General features: G+C 34.7%; 1 protein-coding gene across 7 annotated transcripts in view; it reads left to right on the forward strand.

The window, feature by feature from the left end:
• The window catches only part of LOC106877418 (signal peptide, CUB and EGF-like domain-containing protein 1), a 381,546-nt gene that overhangs the window by 365,510 nt on the left and 1,941 nt on the right, over positions 1-14,095 (forward strand). For 4 of the 7 annotated variants that reach the window (XM_089352468.1, XM_089352467.1, XM_089352472.1 and 1 more), the window contains 5 exons: positions 50-217; positions 4,880-5,041; positions 5,671-5,868; positions 8,962-9,114; positions 13,266-13,345. In XM_089352468.1, coding sequence (XP_089208594.1) covers positions 50-217; positions 4,880-5,041; positions 5,671-5,868; positions 8,962-9,114; positions 13,266-13,345 — 761 coding nt within the window. Of the gene's footprint in view, positions 1-49; positions 218-4,879; positions 5,042-5,670; positions 5,869-8,961; positions 9,115-9,200; positions 12,652-13,265; positions 13,346-14,095 lie in introns of those variants that run through there. The other 3 variants (XM_089352470.1, XM_089352469.1, XM_089352471.1) reach the window with 2 other exon arrangements.

Below are 14,095 nucleotides of genomic sequence, written 5' to 3' on the forward strand. Positions count from 1 at the left end.
CTAATAACTATGTTTTGTCTTAAATTCTTCTTTCATTTTTTTTCTTTAGGCCTATGTAGTCGTGGTTATTTTGCTGATGATGGACTTGAGCCTTGCCAACCTTGTCCAATTGGAACATATCAAACAGATATTGGGCGCACCAAATGTATCCCATGTGGTCGTTCTATAAAAACAAGAGGTGTCGCTTCCACCAGTTTCCAAGACTGCATCGTCAAAAGTAAGACGGTCTCTTGTTTGTGTTTTACGCTTTTTTTTTGTTGTTGTTGTTGTTTTATGTCTGCTTACTTTGTATTACTGCTAATGTCTGAGTTTTAATGTTAGCCATTTTTACATCTGTTTGCATGTTTGTGACCAGCAGTATTCCTGTTATTGTTATTGTTATGTAGCCTCTTGTTTGGGGACGGGTAGGCCCTGATTCAGCAGATAAAAGGATAAAGCTTCTTCTGGGGTCAAATAGGCTTATGGAGTTAGTTTCTCAGATTCTCTAGTGTATATATTCCTCACTGGACAGGAAGTTGTTCCGTCGCCAGATTATTCAATTTTGCCGGCTGAGTGGACTGGGGCAATGTGAAATGAAGAACAAAACGCATCTCCTGGTCGAGGAATCAAAACCACAATCTTACAAGCATGAGACACACCTCCACACTCTGATTTAGCAGACCTAAAATCAAAAGTGTTCCAGTTGTGGCCATCACATTTTTCTCTCTTTCAAAAAGTATATGGCTGCGGAATGCTCAGCCACTTGCACGTTGATTTCACGCGGAGGCTCTTCTGTTGACTGTACAAACTGGAACCCACGTCATCGTAACCGACGGAGTGCCAGTTGTTGTTCTTGTCATTGATGATGATGGTGGTGGTGGTGGTGGTGGTGGTGGTGGTGGTGGTGATGCTATTGTTGTTTGATGAAATCAAAGATTTCTCTGAAATACCTGTGTCAGACGATCTTAAGAGTTTGAAGTGTCTTCAATGAAAGACTGAAGTGAATGCTGGTTTCTACTTCAAACTTTCAACTAAGTCCAATGCAATATTTTGTTCCCTTGTCTTCATCATCATCCTTATCATCGTTTAACGTCCACTTTTCCATGCCTGCATGGGTCAGACAGAATTTGTTGAAGCAGGCTTTTTCCGCGGTCGAATACCCTTCCTGTTTCCAAGCAAAGTAAATGTTTCCTCATGGACAGATATGTTCACCATACAAGACTGGAAATGATGTTAATTTACAACTAGCACGTAATGTCAAGACAAGGGTAAGCACAAACATATACATGCATTTCTACACACACATACGTGCGCGCTCGCGCACATAAATATATTTCTTTCAATTTCCGTCTACCAAATCCATTCACAATGTGGCCTGGGGCTATTGTAGAAAACATTTGCCCAAGGTGTTGTGCAGTGGGACTGAAACCAAGACCAAATGGTTAGAAATCAAGCTTCTGAACCACACATCCACAGCTGCACTTATTTAAATTACGCCTGTCGTCTATTTTATTTAGTGAAGTTCATATAAACAGGGTGTCGTATTTTTTTCAGCTAGATACCACTTGAATTTAAGAACATTGCAGCTTAGAACTACTATTGTTTATTGTTGTTATAGTTTAGCCCCAGACCAACCTTGATCCAGCAGGCCTACAGCTGTTTCAACATCATTTAGTGAAAGAACATTATCCGAACTAGCCACTTCTAAAGATGGTAGCGTGTTACTTGAGAGAGAACTGATTGCAATTTCCACGATGTAGAATCCTCCACCACACCCTTGTTTGTTCTAGTTTATTGTTTGTTATTAGAATTTGTTGTTGTCATTACATTGGGTGTTTTGTTGTTGTTGTTTATTGTAACTGAAACAGTTATTTTTATATCGTTGTTACTAATATCATTGTCAACATTAATTTGAGTTGTGTTTTTCCCGGTTGTCATCAGAACTATCAATGTTTGCTTCCCTAGTGTCTAACTCCTTAAACCTAATACAGATGAAATCAGAGATCCATTTCACAAAACCAGATCTATTATTCCACAATCAAATATTATACCCTAATATTTTCCAGAGGATCATTGCTTTCTTCTTAAATTCTAAATTCTAGGTTTTGTCAACGCAACGCTTGCTGGCGTAATATTTTATTACGGCATAACATTGAGATGTTATGTAAGAGAATATATACATATATATAATATTATATTATATTATATTATATATTCTATTGGAACATACATACCATGTACACGAAACTTTTTTACCACTTCTATACACCACTTTCCTCGAATAATGGAACTGCAACTACAATATCTTTATTTCATATTTTATATTTTATTTCTGCTTTCATTCTCTTATTTCCCTCTATATTCCCTATCTCCTCCTTTTACATAATAATTTCTTATTTCGAACTCAAATATTTCCCTCTATTTAACAATCTCACATCGTCTTTGATGAAGGGATATCTATAATATACGTAATTTAAAAACATTATTTATTGAATAAAAATTTTAAAATACCCGTATAATTTTTGAACGTGAGATAGCTGTGAGAAGAGCTTAGAAATTTGGGTAATTACTATTAGAAGTCGAGGAGAAAAGGAAAAGTTACCGACAAGTACTCGAAACTTGCACCCTATTCACAGTTTCCAAACACTCTGTACCACTAAGTCAATATAGACACAAACAAGTTGCACGAGCGACTTCAACAGTGACGCACTCGCGCACACACATAGATACACATACACACAAATGACAGGCAATGAATGTGTGTGTGTGTGTGTGTGTGTGTGTGTGTGTGTGTGTGTGTGTGTGTGTGTGTGTGTGTGTGTGTGTGTGTGTGTGTGTTGTTCACTGACAAAACTTCGTGCTACATCAACTTTGTGAAGTCTTGTCAGTGAATAGGTCGCGGTTTCAGGGCGACAAAACTCTTTTGATACAGATGAAATTTTAATGCTGAAGTGAAACTGGCACTACTTAAATACAGAGATCCCTTAACATTACTACTTAAATACAAGTGTTACGTACAAAACACTTTAAATATACGCTGTGTGGACGTGTAATGACACCTAACCCTAACCTTAACCTTAAAAACTAACCCTAAAACTAACCCTCCCCTTCATATCGTTGCGTAGATGCATCGGGACCTCTGTATTTAAGTAGTGCCGTGAGACTAAAGGCTTTTTTGTGTGTTCTTGAATGGCTTAAAAACATCTACGTTGCAATTGTTTTTGTTTCAGCACACGATCTCAGATCAAGTCACTTACTATGCAAGTACATCTCCGTATATTTTTTAAACCGCTGTGGATGAATGCCAGCAATGACCTTGAGAGTGATAAAGAAACGAGGAAGGTTTTTTTTTTGGATTGCTAGAAACAACAGCCAAATCGCCCTTAAATCACTCACTTTTCCCTCTGAAAATATTAACATTTTTTTTTTTACCGAAAATGCTCTTCCCGTGGTTTTGAAGTGCAAAAACAAAATTGGCCAAAATAGGTCCGAGGTGTAATGATGAGGGAGGGAGTGTAAAAAAAAAGTCTTCAAAACTTTTTTCATACAAAGATGCCTCCTCACAACCCCATCGTTACGAATGCTGTGGTTTAAAAAAAAAAATTGGGAAAATCACCGAAAAAATTTTCCCCACAAATTTCTTTATAATCGTAATCTATGCCAATTGAAAGGGATTTGTATAAAATTTCATTAAAAGATACCCATCTTCCTGAAAGTTATGAGGGAAAAAAGTCAGACCATGTGAATTTTCCAAAAACTCTTCACTCCACCCCCTCAGAAAGATTTTCCTATAAATCCCTATATATTCTGAAGCCACAATATCTAAGCGGTATTTGTAGAAAATTTTGTTAAAAAGTATCCATTTTTCTAGATGTTATGAGGCAACAAAATCGAGGGCATATACGTCTGCAGTAATGCTCTTTTATTTATACGATTTTTCCATTTCAGGTTTATTTCAGTTATTGTTAGCAATATTCTTTCTCCCTCTCTTTCACTCTCTCTCTCTCTCTCTCTCTCTCTCTCTCTCTCTCTCTCTCTCTCTCTCTCTCTCACACACACACACACACACACACACACACACACTGCAAAGCTTAGAGATGGGCTGCTGAAATGAAATCTCTATGTTGCTTTGAGGGGAAGGTAAAACTTGACAAACTGCTTCTCCCTGTGTCGTTGGACTACCGTGATGTTTGTTTAAAATGTGAGATTATGACTGATAAAATAATGAAAGCAATATTTACTAAGCAAGTGAGCACTATTATGCAAAGAAATAATTAGACGTAAAATATAAAAATTATTTGAATTGGGAATCAAATGTGAAAACATTATCTGGTAGGTATCAGAAAACCGTCCGGACTGGAGGGCGGTCTTTCTGCTAGTAATATATAATTTAATTATTACATATATAATGCAGAAACACCTTTTAGACTGCAATAGTCAATGAAATTTTAAAATTTATATTTTTTGTGCGGCCCGTAGCAAATAATCCACGGCCCAGTGGTTAGGGTCCCCTTCTGTCAATAAAATCTGGAAAATATTTCCCCAAGATAGGTATCAACTGTTAAGTTAGCCCCATAGTAATACAGTACAGAAAAGGATCATAGATTATTCATTTGTCAAAATAGGTCACGACGAACGACGATGATAGTTTAGGAGTCGCTGCATTTGAGAACCACTGTATTTACGGTCACCAAACCTGAGTACATTATTTGAAATAATATCTTAGTAGTAAACAATATTATTCACCCTACGATTGTTAATGGAAGTCTCATTCTCTTAAGAAATTGTTTTCACTCGTTAAATACCTGACGAAAGCTTAACACAAGTTATGGAATCTATAAAAGTATTTCAATTAAGTCATAATTTATTAATCTACAACTACTGTTCTTTCTTTCTCCAGCGATCTGTGGACCTGGTCATTTCTATGATGTGGAAAGTGAAAGCTGTAAAGACTGTCCAATTGGCTTTTACCAATCAGAAAGCAGCCAAAATTTCTGCATTCCTTGTCCCGGAGACACAACCACAGATGGAGGAAACAGTAAGAACAGTTCCGACTGCAAAAGTAAGTTACTATTTTGGGCTGAATTTCTGAACTTTTCTTAACTTTTTTCTCACCATTCTGGTTCAAAAGACAAACCCATGGCATCTTAAAAGTTACTGAGGATGTCTGGGGTATTTTCTTCTTTTTTTTATTATTCTCAATTATTCCTTCGTTAAAAAATCCTAAACAAAAATTACATTTCTGCTATTACTAGTTGTTTCAAATCTTGGTACAAGGCGAGAAGTTTGGGTTGGGGTGGTAATCGATTACATCGACCCCAGTACTTGACGAGTACTGTGTTTTGTCGATCCCGAAAAGATGGAAGAAAAAGTTGACCTCGCTGGGATTTGAACTCAGGATGTAAAAAGCCAGGAGACACGCTGAGTCCGGCAAGATAATGATTCTACCAGCTCTCCGCCTTCTGACATTGATAAGTAAACTGAAATCTTATATGTTGAATTAGAACCCAACGTGTGATCAAAAAAGTTACACACGCACACACATGAAGTCGCACACACATGAAGTCGCACACGCACACACGCGCGCGCGCGCGCGCGAAGTCGCACACGTGCACACACATAGACGCATACACATTCATGTTGTAGTTGAAGGCAGTTATATTAAATGTGTTTTTTTTCTTTTGTCCTTAGATCGGAAATGTGGAGGTTACATCGGACTTTTACGGGGTAGACTAGAAAGCCCAAATTATCCCGGGGATTACCCTAACAATGTCAACTGCACCTGGTTTATCAAACCAGGAAAAGGTCGACGCATTCTCATCATCATTCCAGAAATATTTCTACGAGCAGAAGACAAATGTGGAGATCAATTGGTTATGAGAAAATCAAGTAAGAATTTTAGTTTTCTACAGAATTGTTAATGTTTGCTTCCCTTTACTCCTTGTATTTTTAATCCCAACACAATCAGTCTCAGTCTTACTGCAGGAATGTCGGGTCAAAACTATTACGTTTTCGTTTTGAGCAGTGAACTGTAATCTATAAGTTTAATTTATTTTATTTCGTTCAATGTTAATATCTCAGCTAATGAGCTGACCTAATTACTTAATCTACTTATTTCACTTTATATTTGTATCTATGTACATATATATATATGTGTGTGCGTGTATTTAAAAATGTATATGTGTGTTTCTAACACTAAACATATATATATATGTGTGTGTGTGTGTGTGTGTACATGTATATATATGTATATGACATACACATGTATATATATGTGTGTGTGTGTATATATATATATATATATATATATATATATATATATATATATATATATATATATATATATATATATATGCATATATGCATATATGAAATACTTTCCGAATCAACTCAAATAACATTAGAAAGGATTCAAATAAAATGAAAAAAAAACGAACGAATTTATCTGACAACCCAATTTGTGTGTATGCATATGTGTGTCTAAATATATATATGTATGTATGTGTGTGTATGTATGTATGTATGTGTATGTATGTATGTATGTATATATATATATATATATATATATAGAGAGAGAGAGAGAGAGAGAGAGAGAGAGAGAGTGAGAGAGAGAGAGAGAGAAAGAGACCCTTCGGTCACGAATGACCACGGGATTGCACCTGGAAAGTTCTCTACCTAGGCACAAGTCCAGGTTAGATTGATTATGGAAGACCAGCAGTCGCCCATGAATATCAGCCTCTCCTCTCCACACCATCGATGTTGTCCAAAAGAAAGGCAAGGGCTGATACAGTTTGATTTAGATAGCGATTGTTGTAAGTTCTTTTTGAAAGTAAACAGATGAGCAGTATTTTTCTTCTGAAGAGTGACCAACAAGCCATGAAACGTATAAGGGTAGGTCTTCAAAATATATTTACATTTGCTGAAGTTGTACAGTGGAGACTTTAGATTGCAATTTAGTTAAATTTATTTTAGTTTTTCTAACACATACTGTATTATGCACAAGATAATCATATATGAATATATGTTTTCCGAGTGAAGGCGCATGGTCTAGTAGCTAAGATGTTGCGTTCTTGATTGCCAGATGTTGGCTTCGATTTCTGGCCTGCGTTATACATTGTGTTCTGGTGCAAAGCACTTCATTTTACCTTGCTCCAGTCCACTCAGCTGTAAATAAGTAATCCTGAGATGGACTGACATTCTATTCGGGGTAAATGCTGTTACCTTGGTCACTTATACACCATGGAAGCCGGGCAACCGGCCTTATGAATGCTAGAACCCTTAACAGTAACGTACGTACAGGAGTTACCTTCACTCTTTATCTATATTTTTGGATCACTAAGACAGAGAGTAAGAAAGAAGAACAGAAAGAGAGAGAGAGAGAGAGAGAGACAGAGACAGAGACAGAGACAGAGAGAAAGTTTGTTAATGTCTATCAACATCGTCATCATTCATCATTCTCATTTAACATCTGTTTTCTAAGTTGGCACGGGTTAGACGGTTTGACAGGATCCGGCAAGCCGCAGGGTTACGCCAAACTTCAATGTCGAGCTTCAGTGTGTTTTTTTTTTTTTGTGCCACCCACACTAGTGAGGTCGCCAAGCAGCTTGCAAGACAAGAAAAGAACATTGAAAAGGGAGAAAGCCCCCTCGACTAACGGGGGATTTGTTTTATGCCGCGTGTTCAGAGACTAATTAACAAAAAAATTAATGAAATTAGAGTCTTTGCGTAGATATTCTATGTTTCATGTTTGAAGGCACACATTACGCAATTAAATCATGTCAACAAAGGAGTTTCTACTGCACAACTATGATAGAAATAGCAACCAAGTCTCCCTTAAATCATTATCCTATTACCTAATAAAATGAAGGGTAGATTGGATAAAGTAGCCTGAAATACACTATCTGAAAAAAGACAAGACGGTCGCGGATGGAACTCTTTTGATCAAAGGCCTACTTTATTACGGCCGACACTTGGCTACATGACAACAGGAACAAATAAGCTGGTTAATATTTCAGTGCTCGACTCGACGGACTTGTTCGAATTGAGCTTTAAGAACAGAATAAATGGCGCACAATTGTATTTGCTTTCACCTCAGCTGTCTTGAAAAAAATCTACGTATTTAAAATATCTCTAAGAAAAATCTGTTTATCTAAAATATCTATGAGAAAATTCTATTTATTTAAAATATTTATTGAGAAAAATCCATTTAAAATAACTATTAGAAAAATCTATCTATTAATTGAAATATCTGCGAAAAAAATTATTTATTTAAAATGTCTCTGAGAAAATTTTATTTAAAATATTTACGAGAATAATCTATTTATATGAAATAACTTATTTATTTCAAATAAAGAAACATATTTATTTAACATATCTCAAAGAAAAATCTATTTATTTATAATATTTATGAAAGAAGTCTATTCATTTTAAATATCTCCGAGAAAAAATATTTATTTAAAATATCTTTGAGAAAAAATCTATTTATTCAAGATATCACTGAGAAAATCTATTTATTTATAACGTTTCTCAGAAAATATCTATTTATTCATAATATTTATGAGAAAAATCTATTTATTTAAAATATCCCTGAGAAAAAAAATCTATTTATTTAAAATATATCTGAGAATTTATTTATTTAAAATATTTAGGAGAAAAATCTATTTATTTACAATATCTATGATAGAAAAATTTATCAATATAAAATATCTCTCAGAATAAAATGTATTTGTTTAAAAAAGAGATCTAGTTATTTAATATATCTCTGCGAGAAATAAATAAATATATATATATATATATATATATATATATATATATATATATATATATATATATATATATATATATATATATATATGTGCGAAAAATTCATTTACAATTTCTCTCAAAGCAAAACTCTATTTATTTAAGATATCTATGAAAAAAAAACTATTTATTCAAAATATTAAATGAGAAAAAATCTATTTCTGTATATATTTAATTCAGAATCGGCATTTTCTCTACAAACTCACGTGACATGTGTTAGCACAGAAAGACCTCAAGCATACGTTGCCCGGTCCAGAAATTTATGGATTACTTTCAAAACAGATCAGAAAAATACAGGCGCAGGTTTTTCTATACCATATGTAACTTACAATGGTAAGTAGAATCAACTTTCTGCGCTTCTATTCAGTATTTTTGCTTTCGTTTGGATTTTTTATTATTATTATTATCATCTTTTTTAGATGGCTATGTGGTAAAGAAGCCTGCTTTGAAACCACGTGGTTTCGAGTTCAGTCCCACTGCGAGACAACTTGAGCAAGTGTCTTCTATGACAGTCCCGGGCCGACCAATACTTAATGAGTGAATCTGATTGACGGAAATTGTGTGGATCTCCTTCGCCTGTGCCTGTGTGTGTCTGTGTCTGTGTATGTTTGTGTATAACATAACTTAGCAGTTCAGCGAAATAACCGACAGAATACCAGACTAAGAAAGAAAAATAGGCATTGGTTCGATTTGCTCAACTAAAACCCTTGAAGGATGTAACCCAATTACTGAAACAGTGGAAAGAAAATTAAAAAAGAATTCATCATGAGAAATTTAGACATAAAGACACCTCCCATTTAATTTTTATCGTTTTTTTTTGTAATGTTTGTTTGTTTGTTTTTCACTTAGAGAAAGAACTGTAGCTGTTATGATCCTTTACAAGTCCTATAAGACTTGAAAGGAGTTTCCTTCATACCAATGACTGATGTTTGCACCAGAGTGAAAACTACTTAGCTAAATATTCTCAACGACTAGGTGGTGGTGTTAAGCAGGGTGAAGGATTAAATCTATCAGTTCTTTATATACTTGTGTAGAAATATACTTAACACGTACCTGTACACCCAGACGTAAAAAAGACCTTCGTTGTGAAAATTCCTTCAGGAGAAAATTTTCCTTATAGACAATTTGTATGAAAAAATACATCATTAGTTCGTGAATGACGTCATCAGACCGCAGGATGCATGTGTTTCTGCTTCGTTATGCATCATCAGTTCCGACAACGAATCCATCTTTCATAACCTACTATGAAACAGCCGTTCTTATATTTAAACAGCAAATACCACATTTGTCGTTGAGCATAAATCCTGGTCAAACTGGAATTAATTAACCAAAGGCACACGAAGCGGCGTTGGTTGAAATCTATGTGTGTGCAAATTGTATTTAAGAAGTTCGTGGAAAGACCTTTGCTTCGGAAATTTGTCTTGGGAGAAAATTTCTCTGTACAGATAATGTGTGTGAAAAAACATATCACTGGTCTGTGAATAATGTCTTTGAACCGCAGGATGCATACATTTCTACGTCGTTGCTCGTCATCAGCTCCGGACAACGAATCCATTGTTCATAACTATGAAACAGGTGTTCGTTATTTAGACACAAAATACTACATTTTCTGTTGTGTGCAAATCTTGATCACGTCGGAATAAATTAGCCAGAAGCGCACAGAGCGTTACTGGTTGAAATATACTCGTGTACAATTATATTTAACATGCTAGTAGTAAAACCTTTGCTGCAGAAATTTACTTGGGAGGAAATTTCTCCGTTTGTGTGAAGCAACACATCACTGATCTCTGAATGACGTAATTGGAGAATGTGTGTGATAATAACACGTTGCACTTCTTTATGTTTTACGTTCATAGAAATAACTTTCTTTGTGATTTTATTCCTGTGACAGAGAGAAAATGGATTTTAAAAATACAGACAGATATCAATGAAGCATTCAGTTTTAAACGAATTTAGGTAACTATATCAAACAATTAGACTCCAATAAATTCAATTAGAATTCACATCCAGGGTAATTCCTCGTGTATGACAAATTTACTACAATAAAGAAATACTGTAAAAACCCATCTAATTTACGCATATTTTTCGCAAAAACAAAAATAAACTTTAGTGAGTGCATAAATTACATGAGTAGATTATTTCCAGAATTTTTTTAGAAATTTTTTTTTGTTGAAAAATGACGTACAGGAAGTTGATTCATTTAATGTCAGAATAGGTTTTTACAGAAAAAATATAATGAAGTTGACTTTTATTTATTACTTTTTTTGTATAAATTTACAAAAACCATTAAATAGTTAACTACTTTTTGAAGTTTGACGTTCATGCTGGTGCTCACGGTCCGGGCCATATTTTACATTTCTAGGAGTTTCTACCAATCGCAATGGAGCCCGGAAATTTTCTTAAATAGATCAGTTTTTCTCCGCTTAAGAAGTCTAGCTTGCGTTTGCCTCCAAGAAGATATTGCTCGCTTTCTCCGCGTTAGGACAATGAAATTCCTCACCGCCAATTTCGCCGCTACCAGCTCTTACTGCACCTAACGTCGACATCATCATAATCCATCCTTGCGCATGTAAACTCACTAAGTGAATATGACTTAGCGTTCCTACAGAAACCTTCATTTACCTTAAACGATGTTTAATGTCGTTTCACATTCTCTATGAAGAGAACACGAATGTGTTCTCTTCATAGAACACTTCTAACGTATGTATTACCAGTTCTTTTGATAGAGTAGATTTTTGCTATTCTTGTTTATGTCTCCTCACAGACGTGTATATTCTAGCAAGTCGCTTCTTAAAATTCGCACCTCTCTTGTTCAATAAACACTGAGTTAAAGACTTGCAGAGCTGTTTATTTTCTCCTTTCGATTTTTAATGTTTCTTTTAGCGGGTTACCAAACTATCAGTTTGGTCTCTCGGCTAAAACGGTAATGACAATTTTTTAAGTTTGCTTGACATTTTATAAGTGTGAAAGGGACTAAAATTTCGATACTCCGTATCAAAGGTTCCGATAAAAAAAAAAAGGCAGAAAATCAGAACTTGAGACTAGAAGACAGTTTCGACCAATGAGAATTCTGTTTACATAATCAGTTTGATTGGTCACCTTCCTCTGTCGGTTGAGTAAAGTGTCATCTAAGCTGATGTTTATTGGTAATTAAACTTATTTTGCAACACTTGTGCATATTTATCAGCTTTGTTTTTGTTGATAAGAAGTATCAACAACTTTTCCTATAATCGTGATTTGAGAAGACATACAGAAGTATGCTAAAGATCGGGCATAATCTTTTGTGGGCAAGAAATGTAAAATAAAGTTTATTATAAACAACACAAGCACTCGTAGTTTAATAGCTTTCAATGTGATACCTGTTAAGCAGAAATTATTTTTATATAATGAAAATTTAATAAAATCTAATCATAAGTAAGTGAAATTATGCTAAATTGAAAACCATTTTCCCCTGGCCATATCAGCAGTTCTGAAAACTTTTGAGTGCGAATTTTACACGAGTAGAAGCTTTTTTTTCACAATTTTTATTCTGAAAATCACCTGCGTAAATTACACAGGTGCGCAAATTACATGGGTTTTTACGGTACGTAATGCCCATTATTTATGCCTTGTCTTATATATCACTCTGTGTAAAAGACAAGTATAACTAGAAATCAACAATGGATTTACAATATAGAATGGTGATGAGCTATAACCTCGAACTCTGCCACAAGTATACGCAGAGTTCTTTACTTATCTAAAAATAGTGTTAACCTGGTGTATTAACAGAGACCAGACATATATATATGCAGCACGGAATTTTGTCAGTGAACAGATCGCGGTCTCAAAGCGACGAATATATTTTGGCAAAATAAATTTAAATGTTGAAGTGAGTCTAACGGTTTTTGTGTGTTTCTTAAATGGCTTATAAACACCTTCCACGCTGCAATTGTTTCGTTCCAACGCACCATCTCAGATCAGGTCGCTTGCTATGCAAGTACATCTCCGTAATATATATATATATATATATATATATATATATATATATATTGTTGCTATTATGTTAAACTGTCGTATGTCTAAATTTGGTCAAATGCGTTTTTTTTTCAATATTTATTTTTGATTGCAATAGCCGGTTCTTTTGGTCAAACTATCGTATCTCCAGCTGCTTCAGATGCCAAGATATCAAAAATTGTCAAAGTGTAGTACAACGGTTTAGCTATGGAATGGTGAAACTATTTTTTCGTTTTCTGAAAAAAGCAACGTTTTGGACTTACGACACTTTTGCATAATAGCAATGATGTGTGTGTGTGTGTGTGTAACTACACATGTGCTATTGGTGATTCCTTAATAATATATTTCTTGCGCACGTCCCTCTTATTGTCCGTTAAATTTATTCGTTTATTTGAAGTGATTGTTTACTTGAATTGACTATACCCAAAACAAACATTAATTACTTACTCAAAACAAACATTAATTACTGTATTTTTGTTTCCATATTCCAGAAGAGTACCAAGACTTAATGGAGGACATTGTAACGGATGGCCAACTCTATAAACCTTATCAACATCAACAGCTTTTTAAAGTAAGGCTCTTTCATTGCAACCAACTTTAATGTACAACAGAATCCGCTTAGTGGGATTACTTTTTGAATGAACCATTTAGATAACAATAACTGGATGGTAATATTAAACAGAGGATGTAAGGAGGCGAGCTGGTAGAGTCGTTTACATGCCAAGCAAAATGCTTAGTGGCATTTCGTTCATCTTTAGGTTCGGAGTTCTTATTCCACCGGGGATGATTTTGCCTTTCCACCTTTCAGGGTCGATAAAATAAGTACCAGTTAATTACTGGGGTTGATGCATTCAATTTGACCCCTTCCCTACAATTGCTGGCCTTGTGTCAAAATTTGAAACCCATATTAAGTAGATAACTGTAATTGTTTGAAAACATTGTTTATGATTATAATAAGCGGCTTCTGGTGTCTTTTTGTTATTCATGGTATTCCCGGTGGTTTTGCGTTGATGTTTGATATTATTTCTGTTATCAGTAACTCTACAGATAATATACTTCATATACATTATTAGTTAAAGTGTTACGACTTAATAATATTTACGATTTGTTTAAGAAGAATAATTTAGTAAAAGTCGTGGCAGTAACTGCCAAAGAACTGTATCACTATATGCAAATACTCATAAACACACACAAATACATACATACATACATACATACATACATACATACATAAGAATTTAATAATCTTTCGAGAGTATTCTTTGAAACATTGGCTCTCGAGGCACATCATATAGAGCTATAAATAATTGCATGGGAAATT

The sequence above is a fragment of the Octopus bimaculoides genome, chromosome 5, assembly GCF_046866305.1.
Source record: "Octopus bimaculoides isolate indiv1 chromosome 5, ASM4686630v1, whole genome shotgun sequence".
Lineage (NCBI taxonomy): Eukaryota > Metazoa > Mollusca > Cephalopoda > Octopoda > Octopodidae > Octopus > Octopus bimaculoides.